General features: G+C 42.3%; 1 protein-coding gene across 1 annotated transcript in view; it reads right to left on the bottom strand.

The window, feature by feature from the left end:
* The window catches only part of LOC137518421 (collagen alpha-4(VI) chain-like), a 267,080-nt gene that overhangs the window by 107,618 nt on the left and 146,028 nt on the right, over positions 1-13,434 (bottom strand). The window contains exons 11-12 of the mRNA XM_068236258.1: positions 5,174-5,523; positions 2,636-2,714 (exon numbers count right to left, since the gene is read on the bottom strand). Coding sequence (XP_068092359.1) covers positions 2,636-2,714; positions 5,174-5,523 — 429 coding nt within the window. The remainder of the gene's footprint in view (positions 1-2,635; positions 2,715-5,173; positions 5,524-13,434) is intronic.

Here is a 13,434-nt window from a genome sequence, read left to right as displayed (position 1 = left end):
AATACCACTTTAAACTGATTGTATCTGAACATTTTTATCATTTTATAAGCTGAATGCTGACTTTTTAATTCAACTTATGGTGATTGTGCTAGATCACATGAAGTAACATTTGGTCTGATAATGTGTTGACAGGGCAGTTTCTAGGCTAAATTTCACCCAGGGCGAGGGTGTAAAAATCGCCCCCCCTCCCCCCGTGGAGCCAGGTATAGGTGCCCACAGTATAGGTTAGCTATGTAGGTGCCACCAGTATGTGTTAATTAGCCAGGTGCCTGCAGTATAGGTTAGATAGGTAGATGCCCCCAGTATAGGTTAGATAGGTAGGTGTCTGCTGCATAGGATAGGTAGGTAAGTGACTGCAGTATAGGTTAGATATGTAGGTGACTGCAGTATAAGTTATATAGGTAGGTGACTGCAGTATAGTTTAGGTAGGTAAGTGACTGCAGTATAGGTTAGATTGGTAGGTGACTGCAGTATAGTTTAGGTAGGTAAGTGACTGCAGTATAGGTTAGATTGGTAGGTGACTGCAGTATAGGTTAGGTAGGTAAGTGACTGCTGTATATGTTAGATAGGTAGGTGCCAGTATAGGTTAGATAGATAGGTGACTGCAGTATAGGTTAGGTAGGTAAGTGACTGCTGTACAGGTTAGATAGGTAGGTGAATGCAGTACAGCTTACATAGGTAGGTGCCAGTATAGGTTAGGTAAATGACTGCAGTATAGGTTAGGTAGGTAGGTGCTGCAGTATAGATTAGGTAGCTGGGTAAGTGCTGCAGTATAGATTAGGTAGGTAGGTAGGTGCTGCAGTATAGATTAGGTAGGTAGGTGCTGCAGTATAGATTAGGTAGGTAGGTGCTGCAGTATAGATTAGGTAGGTAGGTAGGTGCTGCAGTATAGATTAGGTAGGTAGGTAGGTGCTGCAGTAAAGATTAGGTAGGTAGGTGCTGCAGTATAGATTAGGTAGGTAGGTGCTGCAGTATAGATTAGGTAGGTAGGTGCTGCAGTATAGATTAGGTAGGTAGGTGCTGCAGTATAGAGTAGGTAGGTAGGTAGGTAGGTACTGCAGTATAGATTAGGTAGGTAGGTAGGTGCTGCAGTATAGATTAGGTAGGTAGGTGCTGCAGTATAGATTAGGTAGGTGCTGCAGTATAGATGAGGTAGGTAGGTGCTGCAGTATAGGTTAGGTAGGTAGATGCTGCAGTATAGGTTAGGTAGGTAGGAAGGTGCTGCAGTATAGGTTAGGTAGGTAGGAAGGTGCTGCAGTATAGATTAGGTAGGTAGGTAGGTGCTGCAGTATAGATTAGGTAGGTGGGTAAGTGCTGCAGTATAGATTAGGTAGGTAGGTAGGTAGGTGCTGCAGTATAGATTAGGTAGGTAGGTGCTGCAGTATAGGTTAGGTAGGTAGGAAGGTGCTGCAGTATAGGTTAGGTAGGTAGGAAGGTGCTGCAGTATAGGTTAGGTAGGTAGGAAGGTGCTGCAGTATAGGTTAGGTAGGTAGGAAGGTGCTGCAGTATAGATTAGGTAGGTGCTGCAGTATAGATTAGGTAGGTAGGTGCTGCAGTATAGATTAGGTAGGTAGGTAGGTGCTGCAGTATAGATTAGGTAGGTAGGTGCTGCAGTATAGATTAGGTAGGTAGGTGCTGCAGTATAGATTAGGTAGGTAGGTAGGTGCTGCAGTATAGATTAGGTAGGTAGGTGCTGCAGTATAGATTAGGTAGGTAGGTAGGTGCTGCAGTATAGATGAGGTAGGTAGGTAGGTTCTGCAGTATAGGTTAGGTAGGTAGGTGCTGCAGTATAGATTAGGTAGGTAGGTAGATGCTGCAGTATAGGATAGGTTAGGTAGGTAGGAAGGTGCTGCAGTATAGATTAGGTAGGTAGGTAGGTAGGTAAGTGCTGCAGTATAGCTTAGGTAGGTAGGTGCTGGGAGCGGGCATAATAGTAATAACTCACCTTTTTCTTCAGCAGAATAGCCGATCTCGTCCCACGCTGCTTCAATGTACTTCCTTTCCCAGCATCTGTCTCAGTAACAGCGCCCCCTGTGTTGACATGCGGAACATCGACGAGATCGGCTATTCTGCTGAACGAAGGTAAGTTATTACTATTATACCGGCTCCCACCGCCACAGCGCCCCCCTCAGGCCGCAACAATACAGCGCCCCGGGCGATTGCACGCATCGCACGCCCATAGAAACGGGGCTGTGTGTTGACATCCCAGGCTACTGATGCTATGCATAATTTATTCTGATTCCATTATATACACACAGAAGAAGCAGCTAGAAGTGCATTGTACTGATGTCTCACCACAGTCCACCAAGATGACTTGCAGAAGGTCAAGGTGTCCAGTACAAAGCCCACCATGTGCCATTTCTACTACAAATTCCTCTTTGGTGGTAGTCATGTCACTAGTACCTAACAATGGAGATTTCTGTGTGGTTATGGTGGGCCAGTATAGAGAAGAATAGGAATTATTGAAGCTGTCCTCATATTCTAACAATCACAATGGACGTGAAACATAACAGGCCAAATATGATGAATGAAAAAATGCATAAAGCCAGTAATCAAACTGTTGATATATTCAGTGTAGCCTGCATGTCTCTTACAAATATATACCCTTCATAGCGTGAGGTATGTTTGGACAAACCTTGCATCCGAAGAGATTCTGATGTCTTCCTTAGCGTCTCTACAGAATCATCCAACCCATCTGTTAAAATGAGTATGATCTAGAAAAAAAAGTATTTGGCACAATAAGTAAAGTAAAACAGATGACAACAATAAAAAAAAAATGTGTTAACAATTGAGCTGTTTGTGTACCCATACTGATTTTGTCTGGTCATTTGTCTTGTAGTTGCCACTGCAGTTCTAAAAAGTAGCTTAAAGTGAACCAGAGACAAAGCACCCTCATGTATTTTACAATATATATCAGTGGGAACATTAGAGAAAACACGTACCCTTCTTCACTGCTCAGCCTGCTTGTTATCAGCCCTGATAAAATCCCTGACTGAGCATTCAGTCTGGCTTTGCTCAGGAATCATTATAGCTGAGTCTGTCTTCTCTGATGTCTTTTCAAGCTCAAGCCTGCCCCCTTCTGGATCTGCTATAATGACTCAGCTATAATGATTCCTGAGCAAAGCCAGACTGAATGCTCAGTCTGGGATTTTATCAGGGCTGATAACAAGCAGACTGATAAGTGAAGAATGAAACAAAGAGCAGGGTTGGTGTTTTCTCTAATGTTCCCACTGATATATATGGTAAAATACATGAGGGTGCTTCATCTCTGGTTCACTTTAGGTAAGTACACAGTGACCGAATTACTGTCAGCAGATGTGTGATCTGGTAGTCAAAATGACTGAGGCACTTGCTTCTTCTAAGTAAAAGTCTGTAACTATTATCAGCAACCGTAATTTTGCAATTGTGTGCAACTTCGGCTAATTTTGTGCCAAATTTAGTGGTTGATAGCAAAGCCCCCATACATACTATTGTCATTAAATTGCTTTTTTTTCTAGTTTTTGAGAAAATCAATTTTGAAAATGTCAAGGAAAAAGGGTTTTTAAAGAAAAATGACAGGTTAAAATCCATTTTGCTTTTGCATTTTTACAATCAATGTTGCCTTGTTCCCACTATTCCCCTTGACATACGAAGCAATGATGGCGACAATAGCATGAATGGGGGCTTTGCTATAAACCACTAAAGTTGGTACAAAATTACACAAAACACGAAAGTCCACACTGATTACACAAAATCATTTGACTTTTCAAATCGTAATTACGTATGGCGGTAACTGCAAAAATGTACATGAAATTTTAATCGTAATTAACAGATTACAATCATCACTAGCAGCAAATAGTATTTATAGCAATAATACATTGCAAAGTAATAACCATTTCAGCCCGCAGGTATTTTTGCACCTTATGGACAAGAGGAATGTTCACATTTCAGCGCTCCTCCCTTTCATTTCCCAATAACTTTATCACTACTTATCACAAAGAAATGATCTATACCTGTTTTTTCTGCCACTAATTAGGCTTTCTTTGGGTGGTACATTATGTTAGGAATTATTTTATTCTAAATGCATTTTAACGTGAATAATAAAAAAATGGAAAAAATAATTTCTCAGTTTTCGGCCATTATAGTTTTCAAATAATACATGCTACCGTAATTAAAATCCACACATTTTATTTGCCCATTTGTTTCAGTTAAGGTCCAATTTTTCAGTTTTACATCCATCACTAATTTTTAGCCCATAAATTAATAATAATATGCCCTCTTGACATACATATTAAACAATTTCTATTCCCTAAACACAGTAGGCGTAATATTACTATTTGGCCACAAGATGTCCCCATTGAGCACTTCTTATTCACGTACAATAAGTACGCTATAAAAAGCAATGTGTTGCTACATTGTAACTAGGGAAGTGACACAGGCATCAATGGGTGCCTGCAATCAAGGTGGCCTATGGGAAGATTAATGAATGGGAACTTTGTTCCCATTCATAAATCTATTGATCGGCGGCAGTTAGTGGGGGAAATCAGTGGCGGGAGGAAGCGCAGCAACTCTATTTAAGAATAAACATGTACAGCCTCCCAAGCTGCAGGGACGTGGCTATCCCATCCCTGCGGCTGAAGCAGTTGCTGCTGCAGACGTGAGGCTCAAGTCCCAGCGGCAGAAATGGTTAAACAAGGATACTTTGCTCTGTTTTAAAGAGATGATTTTTAAGAAAAAAAAATAGCTGATGCATTCCACCTAACACCACTGCTTCCTCCTTCCTGGTTTAGTGCTGCCCTCTGCCGTGGGCAGCACTATCTAATTTTAAATTTTGATTACAAGTAGCTTCATACTCGTAGCTACTCCTAGCTAACATCCCTACAGATTGCATGTCTATGACAAATCTAAAAAGATTAGCTGCATGCTTGTTTCAGGTGAGTGATTTAGACCCTACTGACCAGAAAAATCAGCAGGACTGCCAGGCAACTGGTATTATTTAAAAGGAAATAAATATGGTAGCTTCCATAGGTCTCAAACTTCGGGTTCCTTTGAAGAAGTAGCGCAACAGCGAAGCTCTATAGCTTAGTACTGCAGTGAGCAATTACTGCCAGTGATATAAGAAATCTCGTTATTAGCGGACATGAGTAATAATTTTCATGCTGTATGGATAGAGCAGAAATCAAACTATTCTCACTTTTGTTCTCTGTGCAGGTAAAGCCTGCATTTTCCTCCAAAGTGATTCCAGGAACTGGACATTCAAAAATGTATCAGCAGTTGTCTGAGCTAAAATGTACTTCTTAAGAATATCTTCATTATAGTTATCAAAGTCAGAATCAAAGAGAAACGTTGAGTCCTGTTTGGGAACAGCGTATCTGAAGCGTATGTTTATCTGAGATCCAGTGGCACAGCTCAGGTTGCTCATTGTAGACACATGTTGTAGCACTTCAGGGAGGAAGAGGTTCAGCTTCTGCTGTAGAACAGATGTAGTTGACGGTCTAATTCTTCTTGAGTAGTCAACAGACACTGTAATGTCTATGCTGCAGTCTGTAATAGGAAAACATTTATATAAGAATTGGCAGGAAATGCTCATATCTTTCATTAGGGCTTATAAATCACTGTCAATCTAATAGACAAAGTGCAGCCTCTTAGCCACAGCTGATGTTTTAGGTAGCTTTGCAGTGAATGCGCCTTACTAGCAGATCCATTGCCAGGAGGATTCTGTGCCTGTACCGGCAATGGATGAGCTGTGTGCTGAAGCGGTATGCGGCAGTGCATTGTGCGTTACAACGGATGCACTGTCTTTACATTGGCACCACATCTGATGCGCTGGCGCAGTACATTTTCTGTAAACTTAGCTTTACTTGCATTATTATTATACCCAAGTTTATTATTATTTCAGTTGTTTATATTTAAAACTTTTGTATTTGATTCTGTGTTTTCTGAACCCCCCTTCTTTTCCCGCAGCTCTATTGTATAGCGCCACAGATGTTACTGCTCTATAAATCCATGATAATAATAATAATGGCTTTTCCGTATTGTATCATGATTTACTATACTTTATTTGTCATTTTGCATTTATTTTTGTTATGGCATCTGATTTTTTTTAATGTAAAAGTCATATTTCTTTTTTTACTTTATTGGAGCTGTTACACTTCGATGTGCCTTTTAGATTTTCAGGACCATATTTTGATGAAAGTATTTTGATTGAATTGATTTGCTGTATTGTTCAGCTGCTGTACTTGTTTATCCAAATTTACACCATCTCTTTACCCATTTAACACAGACTGCAGTTGACAGATCCCCAAACTAGTAGAAGCCTCTCCTTCCTTTAACCTACTTACTTACTTACAGGCAGGAGGTGATAAAACTAATAGTTAAAACTTCCAGCATAGATTAGAGAGACACTAGCTGCAATGTTCAGATCTATGTATACAGGCTGCCTAGGTAGGATGTCCAATTTAGTTTTTTATGTGCTCTTAAGTTCATATAAATTAGCTGTTATGCCTTAAAGGGACTCCGAGCACCTCGCATGGGCATGCCTTTAAGACTCCGACCAGTACTGCAAAGTATTTAAAGATGCATACCTTCCTGTAGCTTGTGCTATCCTCTTTCATTTGGTTCCTGAATCACCGTTCTACAGCAAATAGTATTAGTTTGATTTCAATTTAAAAATCGCGGCTGCCATTTTGGCTATGTTATAACTTCCAGGAAACCCCTGTCTTCTTTGTTAGAGAAGTGCATCACTGAATGAAGCAGGAAGAGGAAGTGACACGCATGGCCATTGCAAGAGGCTCCTCCAGAGGGGTCATAGCACAACTTTTTTGGAAGTCGTCTGTCTTAAAGTCATGCCCATGAGAGGTGCTCGGAGTCCCTTTAAAGTTACTGAAGATTAATTTTGTCATAACAGCTGGTATTATAGGTTGTGGGTTTTGGACACATTTGGACATGTGGAAGTGATAACCTGCAAACAAAGATGGATTAAGATGAAGTGGGGGCCTAGGCGGGGCAGTAACATTGCCTCCCCCTTATGGATTTTTTGGTAATCTGCAATGGGAGAGGCGCTAGAGAAAGTAAAAGTTGGGGCCCTTGAAACCTATCAGGCCCCAGGCACCTGCCTAAGTGACATTGTGAATGATACTGCTCTGCCTGCAAACATCTGTTTTAAAAAAAGCAATACTGTGCTTTGCACTTAATTTCAGCAGAGGGATTTAGGTTTCCTTTCCACCAATAGATAAAAAAGCTTCAGGGTCAGGCCAACGCAAAGGCGAGAGAGGCTGCAGCCTCAGGGCGCAGTGTAGGAGGGGCGCACAACTCACTCAGCTGTCATTCCCATATTGTGTTTGAAGCAGAGAAATAACTAAAGAAGATAAATGGCAATGACTGCGATTAATGTGTTGGGGGAAGGGGGGTGCCTCTCTTACTCTAATAGTAATCAGTGTGTGACAGCTGGGGTGGGAGGGAAAGAGGGGCACACTTTGGTGTCTCAGCCTTGGGTGCTGGAGGACCTTGTCCTGGCTCTGAGCTTTGTTTAAAAATAACTCTTGAAAATGCCATCACAAACTAGGAATCACCTTAGGCAGAAACTGCAGGAGAAACAGACGTATTGCAGCACATATGCTGGCCACACCTCAGTGCACCTGACCTATAATGAGCAGAATACTGCATGATCCTGTGGTATCCTGAGGCTGGGACTTCTATGGTGTCAGACATTGTCTGGGGATCTGGAGAGACTGGAGGACAGCAACATCCCTGCAGTTTTCTACAAGTATTATTTACAAGCCAGACTATTGTGAGTTAGTACTTTGGGGGTGTGAGAGTTTAATCATCAATGTTAGCACATTTCTGAAATGCATGTTAAAGTAGTCGAGACTGAGAATATTCTAAATGTGGTTCCCATTACATAAAACTATAAAAGAGGAAACTATTATTATTGTTTGTTTTTTTACAATGCAAAAAAACAAATGTACCTCCATTCTACTTATGTGTCACATATGGACCCAATGTCTGCAGGGGTGTAACTACAGGGCAGCAGGCCCTGCAACTGCAAGGGGACCCGGAGCTGTGAGGGGGCCCCAACTACTAGCTTTCTCTTCAGGAATCAGGGGTTTTAGTGGCTACACTTGTTATTGGTATACAAATTATGATGGCCACACTTGTTTTATGAATTTTCCAAGATAGGCCCCCGGGTTGTGAGAGTCACCAAGGGGAGACCAGGGAATCGCGGTGCACAAGGGGGGTCCCTATCAAAGTTTTTCTGGTGGGCTCCATGATTTGAAGTTACGCCCCTGGATGCCTGCACTTGTTTTGTGGAAGACATGATGGGTGCCATTGTATATGCATATGGTTAACATTATGACTGGACTTGTTATATAGGGGACACTATATAGTCATTATGGCTAATTTGCCATAGAAGGAACATTATGGATTCATTAGATGATGGCTAAACTCTTGTTATATATAGGATATTATGGATGCATGTGTCACAGGCAGGACATTATGGCTGCAGGGCATTATTATGTTTTTGCAGCAGGAGGGATATTATGATTGCATTTGTCATGGGGGATTGTGGCTGGAGATGTTACAATTTGGACATTATGGCTGTACATCTTATATTAGGGAGTTTATGGCTCACTTGTTATAGACGGAACACTATGGTTGCAATTGTTATAGGCAGGACATAATAATGACTGGCTGCACTGTTGTAGAAGAGATACTATGGCTGTACTTGTTGTGTGGTAGACACAGGGCCGGGCCGAGGCATAGGCTGGAGAGGCTCCAGCCTCAGGGCGCAGTGTAGGAGGGGGCGCAGAATTTATTCAGCTGTCATTCCTAATTGTGCTTGAAGCAGAAAGAAATAAGAAAAGGGGATACATGGCAGTGACTGCAAGCCAGATAACTAGATATTAAGGTGTTGGGGAAGTTGTGGGCCCTGTGGCCCTCTTAGTCTAATAGCAATCAGTGTGTGACGGCTGGGGAGGCAGGGATGGAGGGGCGCACTTTGGTGTCTCAGCCTTGGGTGCTGGAGGACCTTGTCCCGGCTCTGGGTAGACATGATGGTCACATTACTACTCTAGAGACCAATCAAGTACACTGGAATGGAGAGATCTGACAGGGGAAAGTAAGGAAGTACAACCATTACTCCGCCCCCCTCCCCCCCCCAAAAAAACCCAGCAATCCACTACAGTTCCTGGTATATGAGTAGAAAGTTGGAAAAAAAAGTTGTTTGGCTAGGGATTTATTTCTAGGATGTTGTTTGCTGGTGAATTTGGTGATTTCTGAATATCTTTTCTTATTCTTACTTCTTTTCTTACTTATCCGTTTTACTATCTCTATAAACAAAACCATTTACAATGGTTTGCAAGCATAACTTGTTCCAGAAACATGCATGTATTCCAAAGCACTTTTATATCAAAGCAAATTTCCCAATAAGGATTAATTAATACTTAGTTGATTCATTCCACAATCCAAAAACCTTTATAGAAAAATATTTAAAACAAAGTACTGTACTCTAAAAAGTAAAAGTCTGAAAAATACTTTCACTATAACTAACAGAATTATTGCTGTCTCTTGGTTCACCCCAACCTATATTTTGTGTGTGTGTCAGGATAACTTATCCAGGGTAGTTGCTTTTTGCCTCCTGTTGAGGACTTCACGGAAAAGTGACATTGGCCATAATTCACTAAGGCTGCATTTCCACTTGTGCGGTGCGGAATCGCCGGGAAATCACCGCAGACGAAATCTCATGCGGGTGCGATTTTGCATGCGTTTTTTCCCGCGATTTCGCATAGGGTATTAGGTTAGCGATTTTAACCATGTCACTGCCTGTGTAAATTAACATTACCTCCTATGCGAAATCGCATGCGAAATCGTGGGGAAAACGCATGCCAAAACCGCATGCGATTTCCCTATTAGATACATTGTATGCTATTCGCTTAGCGGAATCGCATGCAGTGTGCAGGGAGCCTTAATGATGTAGTAAGAAGCTGCTCTGATGCACCATACAACAGATTTCTCCTTTATAGCATGTAAGAATAATTTTGTTACGGGATTGCAGCTGTACATAATCAGTTGCATAATGTTTTATTTTATTTGATTTTTTTTTAAAGAAAATACACTTCCACTCTGCAAGAAGTAGTAATTGATACTTTATTCAATTTTTAATTGCTATACTTTTTTGTGTACTACACACTCCTTATTACATTTATCAATATTGAAAGTGCTCTGAAATATAGGAGTGCTGGAAGAAATACAGACCATTATGCGTCCTACTATGGTACAGCAAGAAAGGCTGATACTTTGGCACCCTCTAGTGTACTTCTGTATATTGCAGTTATAAGTGCAAGACATACTGAGACTAACTACTGTATCATAAAAAACAGCAATGATCTGTGATTAGCAAATCCAGATCACACATGTAATAACAAGAAAGGACCTCAAGTTATTGCTGTGAAGTCGTATACCACAAGCCACAGCTGCACTGCACTGATAACCAACAAATAACGGGCAATCTTGCTTTTAAGTGAAGACAGAACAGCAATAAACAGCTCTACCAGAAGAACACAGATGTAAGGAACTTATCTGTTTATGCTGAAAGTTGCACCGAGAACCGGGCTGAGACCTTCGCTTCCGGGTCTCTGCACTGATGACATGCAGGCTGGAACGCTGGCCGCACTTTCTGATAGGTGGAGGGCGTGTTCTCAGTACGTCCTCTGCAAGGGTAAACTCCGCACAGATTGGATATGCGGAGTGTGGCCAGCCACTGATTGGATGAGAGTTGTATTTAAACGTGCACTCAGCACCCAGTCATCGCCCATGATAGCATAGCTGTGGCTAGTTGCTGGGTGCGCACTTACTACTATTGTTTATCTGGAACTGATCTCTGCTTGTTACCTGGATACTCTTGCCTGCTGCCTGGACTGACCTCTGCTTGTTACCTGGATACTCTTGCTTACTGCTTGGACCAACCATTACCTGTCAGTGGATCTGCTTACTGCCTATCACCATTGTGGGCCTCATCCTCATCATCAAGGTACTATTACAGTTTGACACTTGTGAACTCTTGAACTCTGTTGATACCTCAGTGGGGCTCTGGGGGGTTATTGTCCACTCTACTTCAGTCTGTATACCTTACACGTTAAAGACCTGGGGGTAACCGTAGTCAGGAGACAAATAAAGTGTCCTGTTCACACGGAGGCTTGTCTATAGGTGAAGACCGTGGGCCGGGCTCAGAGTCACGGCACTAGATTGGGGCATAGAGACTGATTGTGGACATAACCTGTCAAACTTTACAACAGATAATGCCACCATCATTTGGTATGGTTGTATTTATACACTTAGCACTGCCAAACTGCTATTTTGCATTGACTCTATGGCAACCCCGGCAATGCTCACAGGGGAGCAGCCCCTGTGAACGTAGAGGAATCCAGAGCTGTCAGGGGGCCCCGTCTACTACTTCACTCCCTCTGATAAGGGGGTCCCTCCTTCAGATCAGGTGTTTTTGTGGCTACACATGTTATGGGTTTGAAGATTACGTTGTCCACATTTGTTTTATGACCCTTGCAAGATGGCCCCACAGCCTGTGAGAGTCAACAAGGATAGGCAAGGGTATGAACATTGGGGGGGCTCATTTTGCACCCTGTGTTTACAGGTGATAGGTCCAGTTTAATAATTGTTAAATAGTATATGTTTTAGTCTACGTTTTAAGGTTATGTAAATATTTTGTTATTTTAAAAAAAAAAAATCTAAAAATAAATAAAAAGCTGCAAAAATATGAAAAGCTATTTTTGGATTGTTTTGTTCTGGGATGCAGAAATGCCAAATGCCAAATTCCTAATCCAAATAAAAATAAAACAACAACAAAAAAAAGGATTTTGATATTCCTAATTAACCATAAAGACTTACCTTTTGGATACCTTTGGATAATCCCACACCATTAACAGGGCCGATTCTAGACTTTTTTCCGCCTGAGGCAAACTTGTGAGGATACCGCTCCCTGCTCCCCCCATACATAGGTAGTATATTTTCCCCAGTGAGTGTAGCCTGGAGGGGGTATAAGCCAGGAAGAGGGCGCAGTGGGCACAGCGGTGGGGAGGGGGGTCGGACCTCCCACTCCCTAACCTGGGTCCCCGTCCACTCTCCCCCTCCAGCTATGTGCGCACAGTGTGTGTCAGCAGTGGGTGAGGAAGTAATTACACACCTATTCCTTCCGGGTTCCAAGCGATGCGCTCCAGCTCGGTGCCCCACCCCACCAATGGCCAGGTGAGCGTCACCCCCCCCCCCCCACTTCTGCGCCTGAGGAACTTGCCTCACCCCGCCTCATGGGCCGGGGGCTGACCATTAACCTTGGATACCCACCGAGTGACAAAGAACAGCCAAGCATGTTGATCCCTGTACTGGTACTATACTAAGTATAGTAAGCCGCAGCAGAGCATCCCTCCAGGGCTCCCCATTGGTCCTTTAACTGAGAAGGATGATTCCCATTGGTTTGTTAAGGGGTAGTCCTGGTGGGACTTTCAAAGATGCTCTGCCAGGGCTTGCTATACTTACTATAGCAAACCCTGACATTGCTGCCAGCACCCATCGCCGCAAGCCAGTACTCCTATACCCATTTGCCACCTCGAGCCCCCCAGAGCATTGACGCCCCCACCTCCCGGGCACTGGAAGTGGGGAAGAGCCCCTTGTCTGTGGATTGGATAAGGGCTCTGGGGAGAGGGGGAGACTTGGCCACTGCTCTCTTCCAGAGCCCCCCCCCCCCCCATATCATGGACCATGTGGAGTTGGTATAGCTCAGGATGTGGAGCCTGGGCCATGTGGGGCTCCGCAGCCAGAGCTATACCAGCACCACATCTGTCTATCCCAGGGGTCAAAGAATCTTGGGAGGGGAGACCCCACACTGCCCATTTTTATTAAAATGTATAAAATATGTATACAATGCTTAGGACTAATATATATTAAAGTGTATGCAACAAAATGTCGTTTTACCCAGTTTAAAAACCATTTGTTCTTTGAAGTATTCATAATTGATTTTTTCTACTTTTACTATTCTCTGGAAGATACCTAGCAAATTTGATGAAGATTGCATTTATAGAGACCTTGCAATTAACTGCGGGAATTGGAGTTATCTATATAACTAATGGTGCCCATACATGGTACAATATAAACTTTTGATTTTCCCGTTTATTCCCGTTTATTCAACCAAAATGATCACATCAAAAATAATCTTTCTTTTCGATTAAAGCGGAATGAAACCCAGCATTTCTTCTTTACTCTAAAAAATTATTTACAGCATATTATATACAACCAGCATTTCTTTTTTTTTTTTACTAGAATAGCATTCAAAGGGTTACACACAGGACTTGAAAGTTCAGTGCAGAGAAATCTGGATGCATCTGAAAGTGGAGATAATGTTATATGGTGCTTACTTAATTGTATCAAGTGAGGAATGTGACACATTCT

This window comes from Hyperolius riggenbachi, chromosome 5 (assembly GCF_040937935.1).
Source record: "Hyperolius riggenbachi isolate aHypRig1 chromosome 5, aHypRig1.pri, whole genome shotgun sequence".
Taxonomy (NCBI): domain Eukaryota; kingdom Metazoa; phylum Chordata; class Amphibia; order Anura; family Hyperoliidae; genus Hyperolius; species Hyperolius riggenbachi.
Note: the sequence above shows the minus strand (reverse complement) of the source record. Positions and strands in the feature narration are given on the sequence as shown.